The sequence below is a fragment of the Epinephelus moara genome, chromosome 9 (assembly GCF_006386435.1).
Source record: "Epinephelus moara isolate mb chromosome 9, YSFRI_EMoa_1.0, whole genome shotgun sequence".
NCBI lineage: Eukaryota > Metazoa > Chordata > Actinopteri > Perciformes > Serranidae > Epinephelus > Epinephelus moara.
The window spans coordinates 2,119,797-2,142,902 of record NC_065514.1 but is presented as its reverse complement, the minus strand read 5'-3'; the positions used below and the strand labels follow the sequence as shown (position 1 = coordinate 2,142,902).

Here is a 23,106-nt window from a genome sequence, read left to right as displayed (position 1 = left end):
CTCATGGTATCTACTGCAGCTGTTTTTAAAAACACACTAATGTCCATTCACGCTGTTTTCTGAAAAGGCTGCCTCAACCTCTTTATTTACACTTAGGTCCAAAGTTTGTCTGAGAAACACACCTCTGTGGGTTTGAGCTGCTTTCCAGGTTATAAATATTCTGCAGAGCTGCAGTTTGGCTCAAAGTAACTGTGTACTGGATCAGATCTGGGTCAAAGTGGACAAAATCCTCTCGGTGCTCTGCTCTGGACTGAACTACAACTCTGCCAAAACACTCATCCTAATAAATTATATTAGTTTGTGCACTTGTATTTGCCGTTGTGTCGCTACATACATGGATATCCTTTAACAGGTGATGATGTTCTTTGCATACTGATGAATTCTGAGAGAGAGACTTCCCATGCCTGCAGCGACACACTGTGGATGAGTATAAAATGTACAGTTCTTGGTGAACATTAAAGGGTAACTTCGATGTTTTTCAACCTGAACCCTATTTTTTTCACGTTTTTTTGCTTAGTGACTCATGGTGGTGACAGTTTGTGATTTTGGTCCAATACTGAGAGAGAGTGCTGCAGCTGGCATCGATGAAACAGGCTGCATTGTAACGTTAAGGGGCAATTGCGCACTGTAATTTACGTCCACTAAAAGTGTTTGTTTTTGTCACTGACAGGCTCAGATTGTTATTCTGAGTGTCTGACAACATTATGAAAGGATCCCTACAGAGATAGAGCTTTGTGTTAAAGAGTCAGATCCTATTTGTTTAACCAGAAACAGCCCTGAAAAAGAAACCATCTTAGTTCATCTTTCCACTGTTCCAACAATCACCAGCTCTGGTTTGGTTGAAATTAACCCTTAATTCACCCAGTTAGATGTGACAACATGCTGCCTCTATACACACTAACATGACTGTTTATTCAAATGGAGTCTGGTGGGTTTGGTGATGGTGATTTCAGGGCTGTTTCTGGTTAAACAAAAAGGATCTTACTCATTAACACAAAGCTCTATCTCTGTAGGGATCCTTTCCAAAACGTTGTCGGACACTTAGAATAATAACCTGGTGGCAATCATAATTTTGGGGCTGTTTCCTGTCAAACAAAAAGGACCTTTCTTATTAACAAAAACATCTTTCTCTGTAAGGACCCTTTCCTTGATGTTGTCAAACATGTATAACAATCTGAGCCTGTCAGTGGTAAAAACAAGCATTATTTAAAATGGAGGCTGGTGGGTTTTGGCTATAGCAATTTTGGGGCTGTTTCCTGTAGTTGAAAAGGATCTTGTCTTAAAAAAAAAAGTCTATCTCTGTGGGGACCTTTTCCTTGATGTTGTCAGACACGTATAACAATCTGAGCCTGTCAGTGTCAAAAACAAGCACAATTTAAATTTAGTCTGGTGGGTGTGGCAATTGTGGTTTCAGGGCTGTTTCTGGTTAAACAAAAAGGATTGACTCTTTAACACAAAGCTCTATCTCTGTAGGATCCTTTCATAATGTTGTCACAGAGTTAGAATAACAATCTGAGCCTGTCAGTGTCAAAAACAAGCACAATTTAAATTTAGTCTGGTGGATGTGGCAATTGTGATTTCAGGGCTGTTTCTGGTTAAACAAAAAGGATTGACTCTTTAACACAAACCTCTATCTCTGTAGGATCCTTTCATAATGTTGTCACAGAGTTAGAATAACAATCTGAGCCTGTCAGTGACAAAAACAAGCACAATTTAAATTTAGTCTGGTGGGTGTGGCAATTGTGATTTCCGGGCTGTTTCTGGTTAAACAAAAAGGATTGACTCTTTAACACAAACCTCTATCTCTGTAGGATCCTTTCATAATGTTGTCACAGAGTTAGAATAACAATCTGAGCCTGTCAGTGACAAAAACAAACACTATTTCAATGGAGTCTGGTGGGTGTTGCAATTGTGATTTTGGGGCTGTTTCTTGTTAAACCAGAAGGACCTTAGCTTTCACAAAAAAGCCTATCTCAGTAGGGATCCTTTCCTCCACTTAAAATATCAATCTGAGTCTGTCAGTGGCAAAAACAAGTACTATTTAAATGGAGGATGGTGGGTGTGGCAATCATGATTTCTGAGGTGTTTCTTGTTAAATAAATAGGATGTTACTCTTAGACAAAGAGCTCTATCTCTGTAGGGATCCTTTCCATAATTTCACACACATAGAACAACAATCTGAGCCTGTCAGTAACAAAAACAAGCACTTTTCTTGAATGCTCTTGAAAAACTGTTGCCTCCATTCGTCACTCGGACACAAAAACATGGGAAAATAGAGTCCAGGTTGAAAAGTACAGATGTTACCCATTAATATTAAAATGGTCTCTTAAATAATTATAATCAATCCAGTCTTAAAGGATTCTGATTATTTGATCCATGCCTGAATATATTGTTGTTGTGCTGAAACAAACCCAATTCCACAAGAGACATGTTTACAAGCACCACTTCTACTGGTATTAAAAAAAAGAAAAGAAAGAATAGCGGCAGACAATTCAGATTAAAAAAAAAAAAGATAAGTCCTTTAACTCAACCCACCGCTGCTCTTTATAATACTGCAACTACAGGAGGTGGTTCCACTTTCAAAGCGACACACAGGATACACAAAGCAAAGAAAAAAGAAGAAGAAGAAAAGACAAAATAAATGTTGAATGGGGGGAACTTCAGTCTGCAGGTAGCCAGGTGTCCATGTTTCCAGAGGGCTCATCAGTTCAATGCAAAATTGTGCCTGCTTGCTCTTGACAGAGAGAAACAGCTGGAAAAGCAGCACATTGAAATAACTTTCCTCCTTAGTGTTAACAGTCCCTGTGTGTGTGTTTGTGTGTGTGTGTGATTGTTCTCACCAGAGAAACATGGTGAGAAATAAAAAGAGGAAACGTAACTGACAAACAGAATAGTGGTTTATTGTGTCTTATATTCTCATTTAGTCATTGAGAGTTGTGGTAGTTGCTCTTTACTATGTACAATAATTTATTAGATTAGTTCTTCTAAAACTGCGTATTCATTTTTCCTAATTTGCTCTATTCTTATCTTTTAAAGGAGCACGTCTTTTTTTCCTCATTTTTCACTTATAACTGCTGCTGTATAAATTCATGAGTTTACTTACAAGCTCGTGTGCTATAAGAGTTGCAAATGTTCCAGAGGTGTGTGTCGAGGGGAAAGAAAAAGAAAAATCCAGATTGAGAGCTCACAAACGCCGACTGGAGAAATATGCAGGAGGAGAGGAGGCCGGGCGGGTTGTAGGTAGGCTGTAGGGGTCGAAGGTTAGCTGGTGGGCAGACAGACGGTGGTGGAGAGAGGGGGAGCTGATGGTGATGGTGGTGGTGGTGGTGGTGGTGGGGGTACAGTCATCATTATTTGGGGTGTGTGATGGTGCTCAGATCTTGAGGTTCTTTATAGTTTCTGCTCTCTTCTTGAGCAGATCTCCCACCTCCTGTAGTGAGCGCAGGTAACTGCTCTGCACCTTGTCCATAGCAGCCTTCGTAAACGACGCCTCCTCCTGAAACACAGGAAACAAAGAGGGAGCCCGTCAGATGATCGTGCATGATGTAACAATATTCCTTACATCCAAGCAAGGACATCAGCTCCTGCCTGATGTACAAGCATTTAACATTTTTACATGTACTGTATTTCATGTCCTCAAACAGGGTTGGCCAATTTGTGCAACATTCTCTCGCCATAACTTTTCAATCAATATTTGAAAGACTGTTGTAAGGTGGAAAATATTAGTCGACCTGTGATCATTGGCTGCTAACTTTCTAAAATGCATCTGATTCGTTGCACAAGTGAGGCAGAAGGGGCCGAATGAATACGTCCATATCAAGTACACAAGAAGAAGAAAAAAGAGGAACTCCAAAAAAAAAACCCATAAAGATCATGTGCAGCTCTTTGCTCACAAATGAGTAAGAGGAGGGAGAGATACTCTGCTCATGTGTCTGCACACTCACCTGTGTGTGTCCTTCCAAACTTAAACTGGCCAGTTTAAGGGCCGTCATGCCAGTCTCCTGCCCCTTTATATGTTCCAGAGCCTGGGTGAGCACGTCCTGCAAGCTCCCCGTCAGCTCCTGGAAGCCACACACCACCGCTGGCTGGAACACACACAAATAATCAACTATAGAACACTGCATTTCTCACAGACGAGCACATACATGCATGGATGTAAAAGAGGAGGATTAATAGGAAGATCTGTACCAGAGCTGTGTTTGCATCCTTTTTCTTCTTCTTCTTCTTCTGTAGACTTGTCTTGAGTGGTCGGAGGATCTTGGCACAGTGACTAGCCATCCACAAGACTATGCACACCGTCTGCGCAGAGTAATGTTATCACGTTACAGCTTTAACACATCAGATCCAGAGTGTGTCTCTATGTGTGGAAGCAGAGATGTCTCACCTCAACAAAGAAGACTAGGTTTTCTAATAAGGAGGGCCAGGTTTTTAATGTGCTCTCTTTCAGTTCCAATAAATCCCCTTTGCATTTATTCAGTATTTCTGTGCAGAGACAGAAGGAAAGATGAAGCATGACAGACACAAAATAAACCTCTGAAGTTTACTGATTCAGACATCCTGCTGCTGACTCACCTTGAAGCTGAACTACTAATGATTTGAAACCGTTACAGATCTGGGTTTGAAGCTCTGACGACTCATCTAAGAAGGAGCAACGACAAAAGAAGGGATGAGTATGAGGCATGAGGCAAAGTCATTGATCTGCTTCATGTTCCTGCCGTCTCTTCTTACCAAGTCCGACGGTCTCCAGCTCCTGTAGGTGGACAGACAGCTGGAGGGCTGCAGCCTGGCACTGACAGCTCCCACTGGACAGAGCTGGGGCCAGGCGGGTGGAGGGGGGTCCCAGGAATGGATACTGCAGAGCAACAAAAACATCATTACAGCGATGTACTCGACACATCTCAGACATTAAGTCACTCAAATGTACACAAAAGATTTTCTTCTTTTTGACAAAGAATGGTGATCATGTAGAGAAGTTTGTTTTGGTTTGAAACTAGCAAAGTGTACTCAGCAGAGTGCAGATCTCCACCAGGTGTGTCTGGGGGCATGAGGGTGGGGAACAGGTCAGGAAGGCTGTGTGTGTGCAAGAAACATGATGGTCATGGAAAGTTTTCCAGTAACCAAGTGTCCTGATTTTTGGCCAACTGTATAAACCTAATAAAGGAGGAATAAATGGGTCCAAACGTGTCTCTCCTGGCTCCCTTACGTCTGGAACACACTGCCGGCATGAGCAGCAAGTGGCGGCTACCTTGCTGAACTGCTGCAGCTGGCACACATGCAGTGTTCACACTGACAGCGTTGTTGCTGCAGTGCTGCTGCAGTGCTGTATCTACTGTATTGACAATATTTCACAATAAAAAGCCTTGTGTTAACACATGAAGGGATTCTGTCCACAGAGACGCTGTCAGAGGGGGTTTATTTTGAAACAGAGACAGGAAGTGTTTAAGTTAAAAAGAAATGACGCATTAAAAACTCTAGTGAAAGGCAGTTTAATGTCAATATAATTATCAAAAGACCACTTTCGTAATCTTTTTTGCTGAAAACAGCACGCATCACCCGGAAAAATAGGCGAGTCTCTTATTCTCGAGATGTTCTACAGCTGAGTCAGGACTAAGCAACACTGTTCACATGGGCAGTGTGGCTGCTCTAATCTGTTAACACATGCAGAAACAAAAAAAGAAAAAAATGAGAGATTCTGCAACACACATGCTGCTCACGCAGGCAGTGTGGCTGCTCTAATCTGTTAACATGGGTAAAATAAATAAATAAAGTTGAATTTAAAACAAGTAGTTCCGCAATGCACACATGCTGCTCATGTTCACACAGGCAGCGTGTTCCAGGCGTTGCAGTCAAGATGACAAAAAAGATAACAAACAAAGATTTATTCATCTTGTATCGAGCCTAACCTTTGTAGATCATAACATATCAGGTATGGAATTAATCTGCAGATGCTCTGGTTCAAAATGAGATCAAACTTTCCTATGGATGTCAGATTTTGAGCCATGACAAAGGCCTAAATGTGGCCTACAATGGATGGTAAGACTTGTGGATTTTAGCTGAGCCGACTGCCAGAAATGCCTTTTGCTACGTGATTTTGTCGAAGACTCATAAGAAGAGTGAGGAGTCAGCAGTCAATGATGGTAAAACAGTTTAAAAAACAGAGTTTTCAACAATGTGATGTGAATCACTGCAACCACAAGACATTTGTGAGCATAATGACATGGAAGTGCACACAAAATATGAGGCTGATTGGACCAGTAGTATGTGAGATTAGCTGCAGAGGGACAGACGCTTTTAGTCATTACTTAGGGAGTTATATGAGCACACATTAAGATCAACTTTTAAGACAGCCACGAGGAGGATGGAGGGTTGTTTCAGTCAAGTTGTACATTTTATTTTTGGACATTAAGTATCCTTAAATTGGGACTTTGGGTTTGTGCAGAAAGAAATATTCTTGCAATCCAATATTACTAGACTCTCTAATCTGCCCTGCTGCCACTGAGCGCGCTCTGTGAGGCTAGGCTCTTCAGATTTGGGGTGCGACCTGCCTAAAGGACCTTTAGAGAAGGCAGTTTTGTCTCAGATCTGATATCTACAGGTTAGCCAAAAAAATATTTCTCTCCATTCCTCGAGGCGATGCAGAACAGATTTATAGAAGAATGCCTGAACATTGACTGTTGCAAAAAGAGCACAGGATCTGTTTTATATGAGACAATTCATGCAGCTGCATCTCGATCCTCACTGAGCTGCAGAGGGAGGAGGAACTCGGCTCACACATGTCAGTTATCACTTGGTCTGGTTCATCCCTTATCAGTATGTATCAGGTTCAACCAGAAAGTTTTGTAAGATCTGACAAACTTTTCCATCTTGATTTCAAAATTGGACAAATCCCAGTCCATGTGTGAAGCAACAGTTTCTTATTTCTCTCTTCTTCTTTATTTCCTGTTGATGTTATTGGGTATTTGTGTTAAACGTACCTGTACGCGTTTTTCTGCTATCTGAGCGGCCGTCTGCAGAGTCTGGTTGAGCTGCGACAGCAGGCTGCTGAGGATCGAGGTCTTGTCTCCCACTCCGTTCTCGTTGGTCACCTCAGAGTTCTGTTGCGATGGCGTGTGTCCCAGAGCGGCCAAAGAGGCGAGGAGGCGAAGCGTTAGAGAGCGTATCCTCAGCCACACGGACTCTTCCTCCAGAGAACGACGCCGGTGCTCCTCAGTTAACTGTCTGTGGAAGGAGAGAACAAAGGTTGATTTCGTTTAACCTTTATTCCACAAAAAATTTGAATGTTAAGTTAAAGGCGAGATTTTAAAAACAAGAAGTATGACAAAATGTACTACAACTTTTCTCAAGAACTAAAACTAAATTCTAATATGAGAGATGGATGTATTTTTCTTTTTTTTAGGCTTTTCTGAACACAAGACCACCAGCATCATACACACCATTTTTGTTAGTTTACTTTCTTATTCCTGAAAGTTGGTCCCTACCACCTCCTTTCCCATGACATCACACGTGTCATGAAAGACAGTGAGCATTGATTGGTTGTCTCTCAACCAAGTCACAGCAAGATTTTATGAGTCTATCACTAGCACATCGTTTGCCTGGTTTAAATCATCTCTCTGGCCGTACTCACTTTGTTCAGCTTAGAAATTTCAAATCCAACTATTTTCCACTTACTAGTGGTGTTCCGCAGGGCTCTGTCTTAGGCCCCTTTTTATTTATATTTATACCTACTTATAATCTACTGATGCATTGCTGCTTGTTTTTTTGTTTGTTTGTTATTTTACTGTGTCTTGTAAGGTGTCCTTGACTGCTTTGAAAGGCACATATAAATAAAATGCATCATTATTATTATCATTATTATCATAACTGCCTGATCTGACACAGTGACCATTGTAACAGACAAAAATACTGCGCTGTCTGAACCAGGCGTAAGTCTTTCTGCAGGGACGTCAAGAGGCATCCCAGCTGCAGAGTCAGTTTATGCCCATTGTTGTTCCTGATCCAAGCAGACACCCTTGTTGGCCAGGTTGGCCTTACTGGGCTGATATCGTGTGGTCTGAACCACAAAACTACCCCACCAAAAAATGTATTTTTACCACGATCATGTCAACACTTAACTATAAGGTAAAATTTTAAGATATATAGTGAATAAGCAGATACACCGCACACAAGAGGGCTGAATTGCCTCTTCTTTTGATTTAGTCTTCATTTGAAATGTTACAAACGTGTTTCGCCCATGGCTTCATCAGGGTTAAGATATACTTTACTAATCCTCTCAGGGATTAGTAAAGTATATCCAGTTCCCAAGCCAAGTCCCTATGGACTGAGCTACCGCCGCCCCTATCTGGTGTAAACAGGAAAAAAATACATTTAATGCTGACCTTGCAATTTGCAAACAGCTCAAACTAAAACTAAGGCTGCTGTCAGACCTAGAGTCGTCTCCTTTGGTCTGAATCAGGGACTCATGTTGTCCCAAAGTTGTATAATTGCCTGGTTCAGATCCAGGTCGGAACACCTTCTCACCACAAACCAACCGCACCAGAGTTCCTTTGGAACCGGACTGAGACCACCTCTTCAAGAAGGTCTCAGTCGGTTGTTTTGGTGCACACCTGAGTGTGATTGCTGTGTTCACACCTGCCCAAACGAACCGCACTGAGGGGGCAAACCAACTTGAGTTTGATTGAACCAACCAAACAGGGCAGGTGTGAAAGCAGCCTAAATCTAATCAGGTGCCACCACTTGAGATTTACTTCTTATTCCTGGGATCGTTAGCGACAACATGCACCTCGTTTTTGCCAAAATATGAAGCAGTGACGTACCTGTCTTTAGGGTCCCAGCTGGTAAAAACAGTAAGGTCTCTGTTGTCCCTCATATTATCCCAGGGGATGTCATCCTCCTCTGGAGACAAAGACATGGCCTTCACGCTCTCCTCCAGACTCAACACACTGAGAGACAAATTAAAAAACAAACAACTATTAAATAAAGAACTCCGCAGCACAAGTAGCTTTAATATAGTGTTTCATGTTTTGAGCATGTTCTCACATATCGGCCTCGAGGAACAGGTCCAGCAGCATCCTCTCAGTGCGGACCTGGGCAAAGTGCAGCGATTGGTTCAACCTGTTCCTGAGAGCGATGAACTCTGGGATTTTCTCAAACGCTCCATACTTATACGCCTGGATGATATACTCTGAGGTCTGAGGAAGGAGAGATACATTACAGAAGGAACTGAACATAAGAACAAATGTGACCTCGGCTTTAAAGTGTTTAGAAATTGAATCACAAGGTGGGATAGACTTACATCTTTCTGGTTAGAGTGGAAAAACCTGAGGGAGAAATTACAAGACTGGGAGGCTGCAGCGAACTGACCCAATGACTCAGCGTAGCGTGTTAACAGAAACCTGAAAATGAAAAAGAAAGAAGCACTTTTACACTCAAATCTCTGAGTGAATAGTAAATCCTGTTCTGGGCTCATATTTATCAAACGTCTCAGAGACAGATATCAGTCGTAGCTGGTCAAAACCTCCCATTTAAACACATTTTTGGTTCAACTTTTAGGGCTAGGAGTAAACTAATGTGATCAATTTATTTAACTCATGCCTGCCTTACGTCGAACAACTCTGCAAACGACTTCACTGTGCAGACACAGACTGTGCCAATAGTGAAGTTCAATGATGTGGATATTGTCAACTTATAGCTGTGCTCTCTCCAGCACCAAACAGGAAGTAGCAAACCAGGTAGACAGTGAACATGGAGGGGAAAGAATGTGAACAACTCTCGGTTCTGTTCTGTGGGACAGGAGGAGAAACTGGTGGAGTCGTGGAATGAACAAGAGTCGGTAGACGGTGTTTAATTCGTATCTGATCCGACAACCAGCACTTACTTTAGTGAGAAATCTTAATTTTTGGAACAGTCCACCTCTCATTCTCACAGTCTGCTCCCACTAAACTAGTGCAGCTACCCAACGGAGGGTGGTTGCGAGTAGAGACGACAAAATCCAAAATGTAAAGTTTGAACATAAACATAGTTTATACTTAAAATTCTACTAATGTCGAATTGACAAGACGTGTCGACGTGTGACGCCTTTCATCTTGTGTTTCTAAAGTTATGTGTTTTTGCAGACACATGAGGAAACGTTAAAATGTTGTATTTATTAAAGAGAGTTTGATGCAACATTTTCCACCAGGAGCAGGATGGGAATTAATCTCAAAAAGAATCTAGTTGCAGTCCTGAAAGTAGTGACCCAAAACCTTCACTAAAACAGTCTTCAGATGTGAGAGGGCGTCAGACTTTAGTCTTTTAAAAGTATTTTCAAAGTCTTAGGCCATGTTTACACGAAAACGATCCAGTGAAAACAGAATCGTTTCTCATTTTCGTTTTGAAAAAAGTTCCGTGTTTAGACGACAACATTTTGATAACAATCGCCGTGCACACGGATCCGCAAAAATGACCAGAAACGCTGCAGTATACATGCCAGGCCAGTGGTTGGCAGCGTGACGCTTACACTTCCTTTTACAGAGCAGCGATGTACAAGCAAACAAAATGGCAACCGCACGAACGTTTGTCTGGACGGATGACGAGGTGGAGTTGCTACAGTAAATCTACACTATGATGGGGAAGCGTTGATGAATTCAACAGGGTGAGCAGCACAAGCAGAGCTCGGAAGTCCACCATTGTTGTTGTGATGGTCAACTTTCTCACGCATGCCTAGTGACTGGAACCGTAATGCTCATGTGCGAAAGTCTCCGTTTTCAGAGGGACTGCATATTGCAAGTTCACATGACAATGGAGACGGTGCCGTTTCCAAAAAATTGCACTCTGGAACCCGTTTTCAAAATGCTGCGTTTTCAGGCACCCAAAACGCCGCTGTCGTGTAAACGATCGGCCAAAACGCAACTAAAGTTTACTGTTTTCAGGTGAAATCGTTGTCGTATAAACGGGACCTTATAGTGTATGGCAGGCATTAGGTCATCCCTCTTATCTGTGGTGATAATCAGAAGAGCTCCAGAGGTGTTGTTACCTGTGAGGAGCTGCCAGATGGTGTTCAGGCAGAGAGTGTGCAGTCCATGGTAGAGGAAGTATTTATCAACAATGAGCTTGTTAAAGGTATATATACTTTTTTTTACCTTGTGCAGGAAGCAAAAGAGAGCACGTACTCCCTCCACAAAAACCAAGGTCCTTATAAGTAACGTATAAGTAACTTAAAGTAATGAATAAATAGTAGTTTATGAAACTTTAATGCTTGTTCAGCTCCTCCGAAAAAGCCTTAGTGTGAAGTGATGATAAAACAAGCTGTATTCATGCAACTCCTGTGCGTGTATATTTATTAAATTCATCCCATCCCAGCTATTTGTCAGATGTATGTTCAGTGTTACAGAAATAAATATTTTACACTCTTTATTGCCTGTTCTTTTCATGATATGTGCATTTATTTTAAACTACACACCAGTGGTTGTTCATTGTGTTCATTTACAGCCTGATGCCTAATGACTCCTGCATGAATAACGTAGATAGTTTTGTCACCTATATTTCAATTTGAGTCAGTGTAGGAAGTTTCATCATTAACTCTGAGGTGTTAGTGTTTTCTGAGACGTCTGATAAATACCAGCACAGATGCAGTTTGAGTGTAACTGTGTTGCTGTACTGACCCTATGGTGTCGTGCTGTACATGCTTGGCGTCCAGGCTGGAGTAGAGGTCCACCACAGGCTCAAAGGCTCCCAGGTGACAGTAGACGAGCAGCAGCAGCAGCTTGAACTGGGCGTTGGAGGGACTCAGAGACAGACCCTCCTGGAGGACGCCCAAACACTGCCACACCATGCTCTCATCCCCTGCAGCAGCAACAACACAGAGCGACACAGTTAGAGACATTATCAGTGACACAGAGAGAAGATCTGGAGGAAGAGACGGGAAAACTCACCAGTGTCTGTCCATAAGTCGATGTATACATGAGCTGCCATGAGACAATACATATCAGAGAACTGCAGCTCCGTCTTCAGAGCGCTCTTCCCTGTTAGACACAAAAAAAAGCCATTAAGAAAACCTCACTGTTGGGCCAGATGCTAACGTTTAGGTGACAATCAGTTCAAGTTCACAAATAAACATCGGACCTTTAAGAGTGACTAACTTACCAAACTTGAGTCCGTGCCGATAGTGAGCTTTGAGCTCTGCGATGAGCCGCAGTTTCCCGTCCACGTCGAGAGCGTGATGCAGCCCGAGCGCTCGACTCAGCTGGCACACGCACAAATGCCTCTGCAGCGCTTTGGTGTCCTCTGGAAAAGCGAATCCCTCCTCTCCCTGCTCCCCCAGCGGGACCGCTTCACTCAGACGGTTAATGAACTACAACAGTTGAGGAAGAGAGGAATGTGTTTCACTGGCCAACCCTTCACTTCACCTGCGTGTGTGCAACAATGCTGCTGTAACTCACCTGCACGTGCTGTTCAGGCGAGAGCAGATGGAGGTATATTTTTAGGTCGGTGATGCAGCAGGGTTTGTCTCCAAACTTCCCGAAGAACTGCACCATTAGCTCTAAAGGCTCACCTGTTCAAAGCCACATGAAGTCACACATAAGGAACACCCGGCAGAGGGTGAAGCTAAAAAACACTTAGTTGCATAGTCCATGTGTTTTACCTAACAGGCTCTCTTCAGGACAGCCCCTTTCTCTCAGTCTGTGCATTAATTCAAGACGAGCTAAATAGGGTCCTCTGAGTGATCGGGAGTCTTTGCCATCCTCCCCTTTAATTCTCTCCTCCACGAACCTCACCACCTCAGCCACAGTGTGATGTACCGAACCCTCCGAACAGCTGGGGACACACAGAAACACACAGATCAGAGCTGGACATTCATCTGTTTAGCAGAACTCTGGTGCTGCCCTCTAAAGTTTAGAGGTAAACAACAGAACAGCGCCACAGGAGCTCACAGCGACTCAAGGACGACTCAGCAGGTTGTGCACAAGGTGTTCCAAACTCAGGTTGAAGGATGAGCTCCGTAAACACTCAGCAACTTTGTCATTTCAAGGCCGTCATACAGCCGAGAGCAGGAAATAAGAATGGATTTAAACTAACATTCTGACTCTGATGAAGGCTGGATGGATGAAATGTTGTGACTGTGCGTTGTGAACACAAAGAGCCTGAACAAATATAAGCAGGACGATATTATCGGACGATTTCAGCTTTATAGTGCAGTGCCTGTTCAGAACGGGCGCTCATGTGTGCCAGCGAAAGCACGTGAACACACATGAAGGCAGTGTCCATGTCTCACTGTCGTGTGCGCGGTGCACAGAGAGGCAGTCAGAGCTACAGGCTACAATGAGGCTAAAAACAGAGTTCAAATGAGGTTTTTCCAAACAACTTTTTATGTCGGGGCTTCAGGACACTTGGATCACTACGGACGAGCAGTATGGAGATATTTTGTGGTTTCAATTATGTGTTTTTGGACGTTTGAATCTGGGGCGCCGTCAGCCTCCATTAGGTGGAGTTGTGTTGCTACCTCCTCTCCCCTTGGATCTCTGCAAGTGACGTGAGGACTCTAAAACTTCACCTGAGCCTCCCTCGGCATATGGGTGAGGAGATAATGGCTGAATTTACATTTTTGGGTGCACTATCCCTTTAAGATGAAACTGGCAGAGTTCCCACAGAAACTGTGCACCCCACGGCTTTGCACTGGGTCTTCAAGTTTGCTTTCACTTGCCTCTGCAGCAGCTTCTTCTCTAATCTAACCCATCAATTTGATCTGATCAGCTCTGATCGATCCAACCACAAACAGATCAATTCTTCACCCTGCAGCTCAAACTCCACAAACTGCTGCAGAGGGGAAAAAAATCTCATTAAGAGTTCTGCCTGTGCTGCATTCACAAACAAACAAAAAACATTTGCTGATTCATCCCATTTATTTCCTGCATTGTGTCCTCTGAGTACCCGCCTTGATCACAAGTCTCCAATAACCACACGTGAAGAACGTTTACCAAAAATGTTTATGTTTCGTGTTTCTGTCAAAGTATTATTTGCCAGTGTATCCTCACAGAATTTTTGAGACCCTCCAATATCTAAATGGTCGTCTGCCGCAAAACCCCTGACACTGGTCATGCTCAAACACACTCAGTCCCACTTAAAATAAAACTTCATACTCACTGCTCTCCTTCTTCTGGCGGACTCCACGACTGGTCAATCAGATGGAAGAGAGAGTCAAAGTAGGAGGGATAGAACTGCCAATCATCAGGGCTACGAACACAAACACACACAGGTTTGTACCTTCGTCTCGTGTACACAGAAGTCTCATCTTAAAGAGATGATACTCACTTTTTGAGCAGCAGCTTGTGGGCCAGGGAGTTACACTCGGGCCAGCGCTGTAGCCTCTGGTAGAGCATCATACACTTGTTTTCTCTGCTCTGCAGCTCGCTGGTCAGCTTCTCTGTGGAGGGACGCAGAAATATACAGTGAGGAGGGATCTCTGTGATTTAATGAGTTTAAACAACATTTCATTTGGGTTTATATTTGGTGGTTAACACTGTGTTTCATCTGTGTCTCACTGCTGTGGGTTATTAACAGTGTTCCTCATTTGTGTTCTGTTGCTTAGCTACAAATGTTGAACAGTGGATGTTATTATATCACTGCATCAGTGTTTTCCTGCTTTCTGTTGCCCTGAATGATTTCTGCTCTGTCCTGCTCACTTGACCTGCAGCTTCATTGATTTTAAGACATCTTGCCAAAAGCACTGCAGCTGTAAATCAGCGGGCTGACGACCAGCGTCACAGAGATGTTGATTAATTATCTTTAGTGACAGAGAGGAGGATTTTTCAGGCTTTCCAAGAACACAAAGACATACACCTACCTCCAAGTGGGCCCCTGATCACCTCGAGAGCCTCGACACACTTTCCCAGGCGCTCCAGGATCATAAAGTACAGCTGCACCTACAGTCACACATAAAAAACAAAACACAAACAACTGTAAATAAAGCCAGCAACTGAAGATATTTTACAGTTAATCAAAGTGGTTACACAGGGTGTCTACAGGTGTAAACAGGTTAAATTTAAGACTTTTTAATACCACTTTAAATCAAATTTAAGACCAAACTTGTGCTGGAAACACAAACCAAAAGCGAACACATAATCTAAGACAGTATAAATGACCCTGATGACACTTTCTAGGTTCTGCATGAGCGATTCCACAGCTCAGATCAGCTCATTTTACCACGTCGTGTTTCTTTTTCTCTTTTCTTTTCTGCGACTAAGCGACCAATAAAATCTTGCAGCCCTCCTATATATATACGATTTATACTGTCTTCAGATGAAGTGCTCCTTTAACTCAAATAATCCCTCAGGCCACCTGTCTCACCTCTGCTTCTGCTTCGATCTTCTCCTCCTTCACCATTTTCTCCACCATGCGTTCAGCCAGAGGCAGGAACATGGTTTGGGCCAGCTTCTCATCTTGTGCTGAGATGGCCTGCACAACACACAACACGTTATCTTCAGAATAATGACAATATTTAGTGAATGTGAACACCTGTCCCGTCCCATACCTGCATCACCAGACTCATGACAGACCAGAAGTAATACGGATTCTTGGGGACGATTTTATACAACGCCATTCCTGCCTGTAAAGGTCCAGAGAGTCAGTCATTAACACCCTCTGCATGTTTCTGATCATATCTTTTTAATCACAAACAGTTAGTCATGTGTGTTTGCATGTTTATGTGCAGAGCGTGGACGTCAGCTTTCCAACCTGCTGCATCTTCTTGTACTCCCCCACGCGAGCGTAAGCCATGAAGAGGTGAGAGTGATACTCCTCGCTGAGAGGAACCTTCTTCACTGCAGCTTCATACAGCTTGGTGACCAGCTCAGCTGTCAACAACAGGAACAACACTCAACATGCAGTCACTACTACCAGCCTTCATGTGTGTGTGTGTGTGTGTGTGTGGGGGGGGCATGTGTACTCACGACGATGCATCTCCCTGTACAGAATAGTCAGAGCTTGTAGTGAGTTGTCATCAGTGGGCTCCAGAGTGGCCACTTCCTGCGCCAAAGTGAAGGCTTCATCCTGCTTTCCAGTCCTCTGAAGGCCAATGGCCTTTAGGACCTGAGAGGAGGAGGAGGAGGAGGAGGAGGAGGAGGAGGAGGAGGAGGAGGACAGAGAGAAGGATGAAGAGAGACAGAAACAACAGAGTGAGGTGATGTTAATGTCAACAGCCTGACTTCCCCAGAAAACAACGCTCATGCGGGATGTGTGACGGCCAAACTGACGTCTGGATGAAGCTTTTCAGATAACTGCAGCCAAACTAAAGTGTGGATTTGGTTTCTGTGCCTCTCTGACCACCTCATTGTTCAGAGCATCATAAATTATCAGTGTTCATCCTTATTAGTCACTCATAGAGACGTATGAGACAGACATCCTCACATTTAATACTTTCAGCCCAGTTCAGACCAAAGACTCACGCTGAGATGAAACTGTTTTAAAAAGTTGCAGAGAAAAGTGTCAGCGGTGTGACCTGGCCGGTCTGAGCTCGACTCAAGCCGGCTGATGGTCACCTGACACTCAGCTGGTCAACTGGCCGGTTGGTTTGGTTTTAAAGCACGTCGCCCGTTTCAACAGGTGTGACTTGGTGTGAACCGGCAGGTTTTTAGAACGTCTGGTCGCGTATCTTTGGTCTGAACTGGACTTTACAGTTTCTCAGAAAGGTTTTTGTGGTCTGACGTTGGTCTGCAAAATATCATCTGAAATCAATGCCACAACTAGTTGTCAGATTTGAAACTTTATGTTTTTAAAACAGGGCTATCCCCATTTTAAAATTCCAGACTTCAAGGTGGATTTTTCAGACCATATCTGACGTCTGAGTACAAACAGCTAGATGTAAAATAAAAAAGGTTTAAAATCCCAAACATGACGTGTGTAACACTCTGACTGTGATCTAAATGAAAAATACTGTCGGGAGGCACTGCAGCTCAACCCAACAACAAACCCAGACAACTTCACCTCTCAAACTCCTGCTCTAAACACCATGAAAAACACTCTGCCTGTACGACCGATTTATTATTTGAAATTCAGAATTTTAAATTTTAGACGCAGCAGTCCAGAGCTCAGGCATGCAAACCTGTACACAAGGGGTCAGACACAGATTCTTACATTTCAAAGAGTCATACCATTTGACTAAGACTCTCACTGAAGGACAGCTCGGAAAAGGTTTAACCTATCATTCTTACAATTATCCTGAACTCGTCAGACACCAGCACAACGTAACTTCCACATGTTCATCTCGTTGTTTGTCTGACAAAACTATAACGAATGGCTATTTTCAGCTAACTCAAGGACATATTTGAAATACTACAGATGTGCAGCCTAATACAATTTGAGGTGATGGTGACAGTCTGGTGGCCATCAGGCCTAAAGATTATTCATTGGGCGTTTTTTTTGTTTGCCTTTAATGATAGCACAGCTGAAAACGGAGATGACATACAGCAGAGGGGCCAGGGGTCAGAATTGAAGCAGACTCAGCCTCCATGGGGCACACACTCTACCAGGTGAGCTCGAGGTCGCCCCGTCCATCAGGTCACAGCTCGCCTGACCTCTGCAGCATCAGCATGTGTTCATTCATGAGCAAACTGCTGCACTGTGACTCGCCTGGTGAAGTGTGCCAAGTCGATTTTATGTACATAGCCCAATATTGCAGATTTGTGTCAGGGGCTTTACAATCTGTACAGTATACAACACTCTCTTTGGATGAGGGAAAACTCCCCCAAAAACCTTTTATGGTTGCATATGTGTTTTTCTGAGTCATTATATGCAAAGAGAGATTATGACTGTACTGAGTATACAACAGCTGACATGTCATATAATATCAGATAGAGAACATTTTAAGGGTTACGTCAGTGCACTAGCAGCTGCTTTGTATCAACAGGTTCAACATCCATGTAAACTTGTATTAACAGTAGAAAACAACAGGTTTGAGGAGAACTCCCTCTCAGTCACTCACCTTGGCGCAGTGCAGGTCCTTGTGTTTCTTCAGCAGTTTATCTGCCTGCTGTATTGCCATCTTATTGTTGCCATTGTCAAGGTAATCTGGGGAAACACAGGGGACAAACATTAACGATGGTGATTGGAAATACTAGTCTTCAGCTCAGCATACATTTGGGCAACAGTGACTTGGCATAAACCTGTGTGTTACCATGTAAATACTGGAGAGTAGTCAATCAATCGATTAGCTGATCATTTTGAGACTTCATTCATTGTTTAAAGGTCCAGTGTGGAAGATTAAGTCCTGTCTAGCAGCGAGGATTGCACATTGCAACCAGCTGAAACTTCCTTGCACCAGGAGCCAAATTATCCTCAGAGGTCTCTTCCTCTCCAACACACCAGGGGTCTCATTTATGAACACTGCGTACACAGTAAATGAGGCCTGAAAGAGGCGTACGCCACTTCCCACGCAAAAGTTGTGATCTATAAAAGCAGACTTGATGGGAGAAGCTTTGACCAATGCCTACGAACATTTTGGAGACGGGGAATTGGCGACACAGATGGTGAGGTGGAAGCCTGATCGTAGAAACTGTCCAATTTTTTTGGGCCATACCATTTTTTGACAGTTTGTGTTTTTGACTATTGATTAAACAAAAAAGCAACTGGAAAACATTTACGTTTGCCTGGAATAGACTTTTGTTTTTCTGACCAAACGCCTGACATATTCACTGAGAGAAAATACTCAGCAGATAAACGGATAATACAAGTCCCAGCAAAGCTGTCACCATAACTCTTTCTCAACGCCTGGTAAATGTTGAAGTGTGTCCACACACACACACACACACACACACACACACACACACACACTAACAGAGACACCTCAGTTCAGCCTCTTCAGGACAGCTGGCTGCCAAAATTAACCGTGCCAGACAGCACACTGTGATTATGTCATGTCTATTCTCTCTGTTCAACCGTCATCACAGGGCAACCAAAAGTTGACGAAAGCCGACACAAATGTGAGGAACATGAAGTCATCACTCAGAACATGTGAGGTGCCATATGGGCGCACCACATCTGAACAAACTGTGCTGGCAGTGACAGGAAGTAAATATTAAAATGGCCTGCTCTGAGAGAGGGCCATACATATCACATGTTTCAGACCCATCTCAAACAATGGCTTAAAGCAAAACTGAACTTAAATCACCACCAAGGAGTCGCTAATAATTTTGCTTTTCCTGCCTCTCACCCAGTGTCAGCTGGGACAGGCTCCAGCCCCTCCGTGACCCCCAACATGATAAGTGGAAACAAATGAATGACTATTTTCTGCAGTTAAACATGTGATGAAGATACATACGTAATACAGGCAGGAAATCTTATTCTGCATTACATTCTGATGCCAATGTGTCTGTTAAAGGCCAACATCGGCTGATTTTATCAGCTTAACGATATATCGGTGGGGTCCTATGTAAAACAGCCGAACAGGTCGGAGTGTGACCATCAATTGCTCTGAATCTATATATTGATTCATTGATCAACAATCCAGTATCACTGCAAAGTGAAAACATGGATTCATATCTTCATTTTCAGGATGCACTTTTATTTTGAAAGTCTGTGTGACCATCAAGCAGCAGCAGGCAGATGAGAAAGACAATGAGGATAATGTTATTTACTCGAGAATAAATGAGCAGCGTGGAAATAATCTGGATTTCGGAGGAAAAGGGGGCCAACAGACACATGCTGACGTGCACAAGAGACACAACACGAGCATCTCATGCCGCTAACTTCTCCCTACAGCAACATCAGCTGCTGTTTCAACAATGTGCAGCTGAAATTCAACCGAGCTGTTCTGTCGGGAGACGAAGTGACTTAAACGGTGAGAAAGAAAAATACTAACGTTACATGTTAAGTTATGTGTTATATGGGAATTTAATATCGTCTCACATCGATCGCAGGCCTCTAAATCACACTGAATCAAAATCATATCCTATCATGATGAAACTGGTGATTTACACCCCTATTACATACACACTTACAGCATCTGAATGTCACAAAGTAAGTTTATGCAAGTGCTGTACTTAAGTTCAAATTCAAGGTACTTTACACGAGTGTTTCCATTTCACGCAGCTTTATACCTCCACTCCACCACATCTCAGAGGGAAATATTGCACTATAACTCCACTACTTGTGTCTGACAGCCTGTTCTGATTAGATTTTAATCCTCTTTCTGTCCATGTGCTGATGTTGAATGATCCTAAGCTGAATAAACTCTTTAAAAACCTTCTCGGACCAGCTGCAAAATGCATCGTCACAGAGCTGGCACCATGGAAAGGTGAGTTTTTGGAGATGCATAACTCTCACGCATGGCCAGGCTGCAAACATACAATGGTCTGACAGATTATGATGCATTGCAGTAGATTAAACTACCCAACAGTATATAGAGGAGCTCAACCTGAGGCATGTACAGCAGTACAATGACACATTAATGCAGCAGGAACATTCATTAAAACATCAGATAGAAGAGAAACACTGACAGCATGGGAGCACATTCTGCTGCTAATACTGGTAGACTACTTTAGCTTAAACAGGTTTTTAATGCAGTACTTTTACTTGTAATGAAGTATTTCTAGTGTGATATTAGTACTTTTACTCAAGTAAATAATCTGAATACTTCCTCCACCATCGCTCAACAACAAAACAGATAGTAACTGTCCGTTATTTCCGTTATTTATGAGCCCCAAAGAGCTCCGTGAGCTGTGACAGCTCCATGCTAACAAGCTAGCCGGAGTTAGCTTAAAGCATTGTCCTCACACTATTATGATCCTGATGCTAGCTGGAAGCTAACCGTGTAACGTTTAGCTAGCCACACAGCAGATTCAGACTGAGCTCAGACAGCTGATCACAACCTAAACACCTGTCAGCACGAGGCGTGTAACCTGCACACATACACAACTTTTATTTTCACACACACACAGCTGCAGCATGTGTGTGAGCTGAGTGAGCGAGCTAGCTGACACATTAGCATGCTAGCTAGCTGTCAAATAGCGACCGTTAGCAAAAAGGAGTTCGACTTTGACAATGAGAAGAGTCGACAAACATTTCCGCGCCGGTCACAGCTGTAACACCACCGGGAGTGGGGACAGGTGGGACACCGGGGACACTCGGTTTCACCCCGACACCCGTGTCCTGCCCCGGCTCGGTGGCAGACCGGGTAAGGTGCACTGTCATTGGGCGCTGCAGGCAGCACAGTCCGTGGTTGGAGCTGGTGGGGCCGCATCGGTGCCCTCACACTCCAACACCGGCAGCTTTACCGAACATGCTCCGGTACACAACACCGGGACGTGCCCCGGAGCCACAGACACGCTTCAACATACCGGTCCCCATTGAGTCCTTACCGTATATGGGTCTGAGTCTCCTGTCGTTGGGGTCCTGCACATGGCCTCTCGCCGCCATGGTGGAGTTTACCTGCTGGGTAAATGTTCGCGCATGCGCAGTGTGAGCGGCACTAAGGAGCGATTAAAGGACTTTTGTGTCCTGCACTGCAACAGAGAGGAAGAGCAGAGGAAGAGGAGAAGCTGCTCTCATCTGAGCTGGGTTAGAAAACATCTGTCACTGGAAGTGCAAGAAAAATAAGTCTTGACTTTTCTCAATTCTTCTTCTGCTTGTTTTTCTTTTATTTCAAATGTTATGATAGTGTTTCAACACAAATATAACAACACACAGTGGCCACAACAACTAAACATCTGAGGAAGATAAATAAAAGAAATAGCATGATAGAGTAATGATAGTAAATCATTTACAACAAGACAGATGATGGGTGTGACTCAAGAACAAAACAGGACACATCTCAGAGAAACTCAGTTAAATAAATAAATAAATAAAATTATAATAGAATACTCGACCTTCTCATCCAAACATGTCATTTTGCCAGTTTTCAATCCTGCAGTCCCTCAGTCCCTTTAAAAGACACTCTGCTCTTGAATGGATCTATTACTGCTGGCCTTGTTTTTGTTGTTGTTGTTGTTGCAATCAAACATATTTTGCTGTTAGTAGTTTGTTATCATCTAACAATTTTGCTATCATACTGTACTTTTGAGATCTTAATAACATTGTGAAAATTTAGAAGTATATTCATATTTTTCTTGCCTTTTTTGTGTTTTAATTTTGCAAAAATAAACTATAAACCTTAATATAGTATTTGTGGATATTTTCCCTGTATATTTAAAAAAAAAAAAAATCAGCTCAAATATTATTTTTATTAATTGTAGGTCAATCCACCTGAGCCATATGCTTTTCTGGGCAGCAACAGTAAGAAGCTTTTATTGTGAGGACTGGCTGAGCTGAGACACAAAGTGTGAGGCTCAGTATCAAACTTTACATTAAAAATCAAGTTAACTTTACCAGCAGTTTACCACAGCACCTCTCAATATGGATCCATGACCACACAGTGTTTAAAACTTCCCACGTCCATCTGACATGTTGAGCACGTCTCTGTCAGACCAGCTGAGGGGTCATCTGTAAATGATGCAGCATCCTAAACTGAGTCTCTCCAGCCCACACCTGGTGTTCTACTTTATTAACTTATTATTATTTTTAAATTATAAATCTTATTTATTCATGTATAAATCTCCCTGTTTTTTTTTAAATTTTATTTATAAGTTCTTGTCTTCATCATGGTTGACTTTATATACTTTACTTTAAAGCATTAATGAGCAGCACGGGGGCTCCACAAGGAACTGTCCTGGCTCCATTCCTGTTCACACTGTACACGGCGGACTTCAAATACAACTCTGAGTCCTGCCACATCCAGAAATACTCGGATGACACTGCTATTGTGGTGTGTATCAGGAATGGGCAGGAGTCTGAATATAGGGACCTGATAAAAGCCTTCAGTGACTGGAGTCACAAGAACTGTCTCCTCCTGAACACCTCAAAGACCAAGGAAATGATCATAGATTTCCGCAGGTCCAAGCCCCCTCTTCAGCCAGGGAATACCTGTGGGCAGGTCCAAGCCCCCTCTTCAGCCAGGGAATACCTGTGGGGTGGACATCGAGGTGGTGCCAAGCTATAAGTATCTATACTGAACAAAAATATAAACGCAACACTTTTGTTTTTGCTCCCATTTTTCATGAGCTGAACTCAAAGATCTAAAACATTTTCTATACACACAAAAGA

General features: G+C 43.0%; 1 protein-coding gene across 1 annotated transcript; it reads right to left on the bottom strand.

The window, feature by feature from the left end:
• Positions 1–206: 206 nt before the first annotated feature.
• naa25 (N-alpha-acetyltransferase 25, NatB auxiliary subunit) lies at positions 207–21,429 on the bottom strand. Its single transcript, XM_050053820.1, has 24 exons — positions 21,327–21,429; positions 17,954–18,039; positions 15,924–16,062; positions 15,709–15,827; positions 15,506–15,580; positions 15,322–15,429; positions 14,819–14,897; positions 14,287–14,398; positions 14,119–14,208; positions 12,620–12,792; positions 12,417–12,529; positions 12,121–12,328; positions 11,910–11,999; positions 11,640–11,820; positions 9,293–9,392; positions 9,037–9,188; positions 8,814–8,939; positions 6,975–7,218; positions 4,729–4,852; positions 4,573–4,638; positions 4,385–4,482; positions 4,189–4,299; positions 3,945–4,085; positions 207–3,496 (listed from the first exon to the last, which is right to left on the bottom strand). The coding sequence occupies exons 1-24, from the start codon at positions 21,382–21,384 to the stop codon at positions 3,374–3,376; spliced, it is 2,916 nt and encodes a 971-aa protein (XP_049909777.1). The 5' UTR covers positions 21,385–21,429; the 3' UTR covers positions 207–3,373.
• Positions 21,430–23,106: the final 1,677 nt, after the last annotated feature.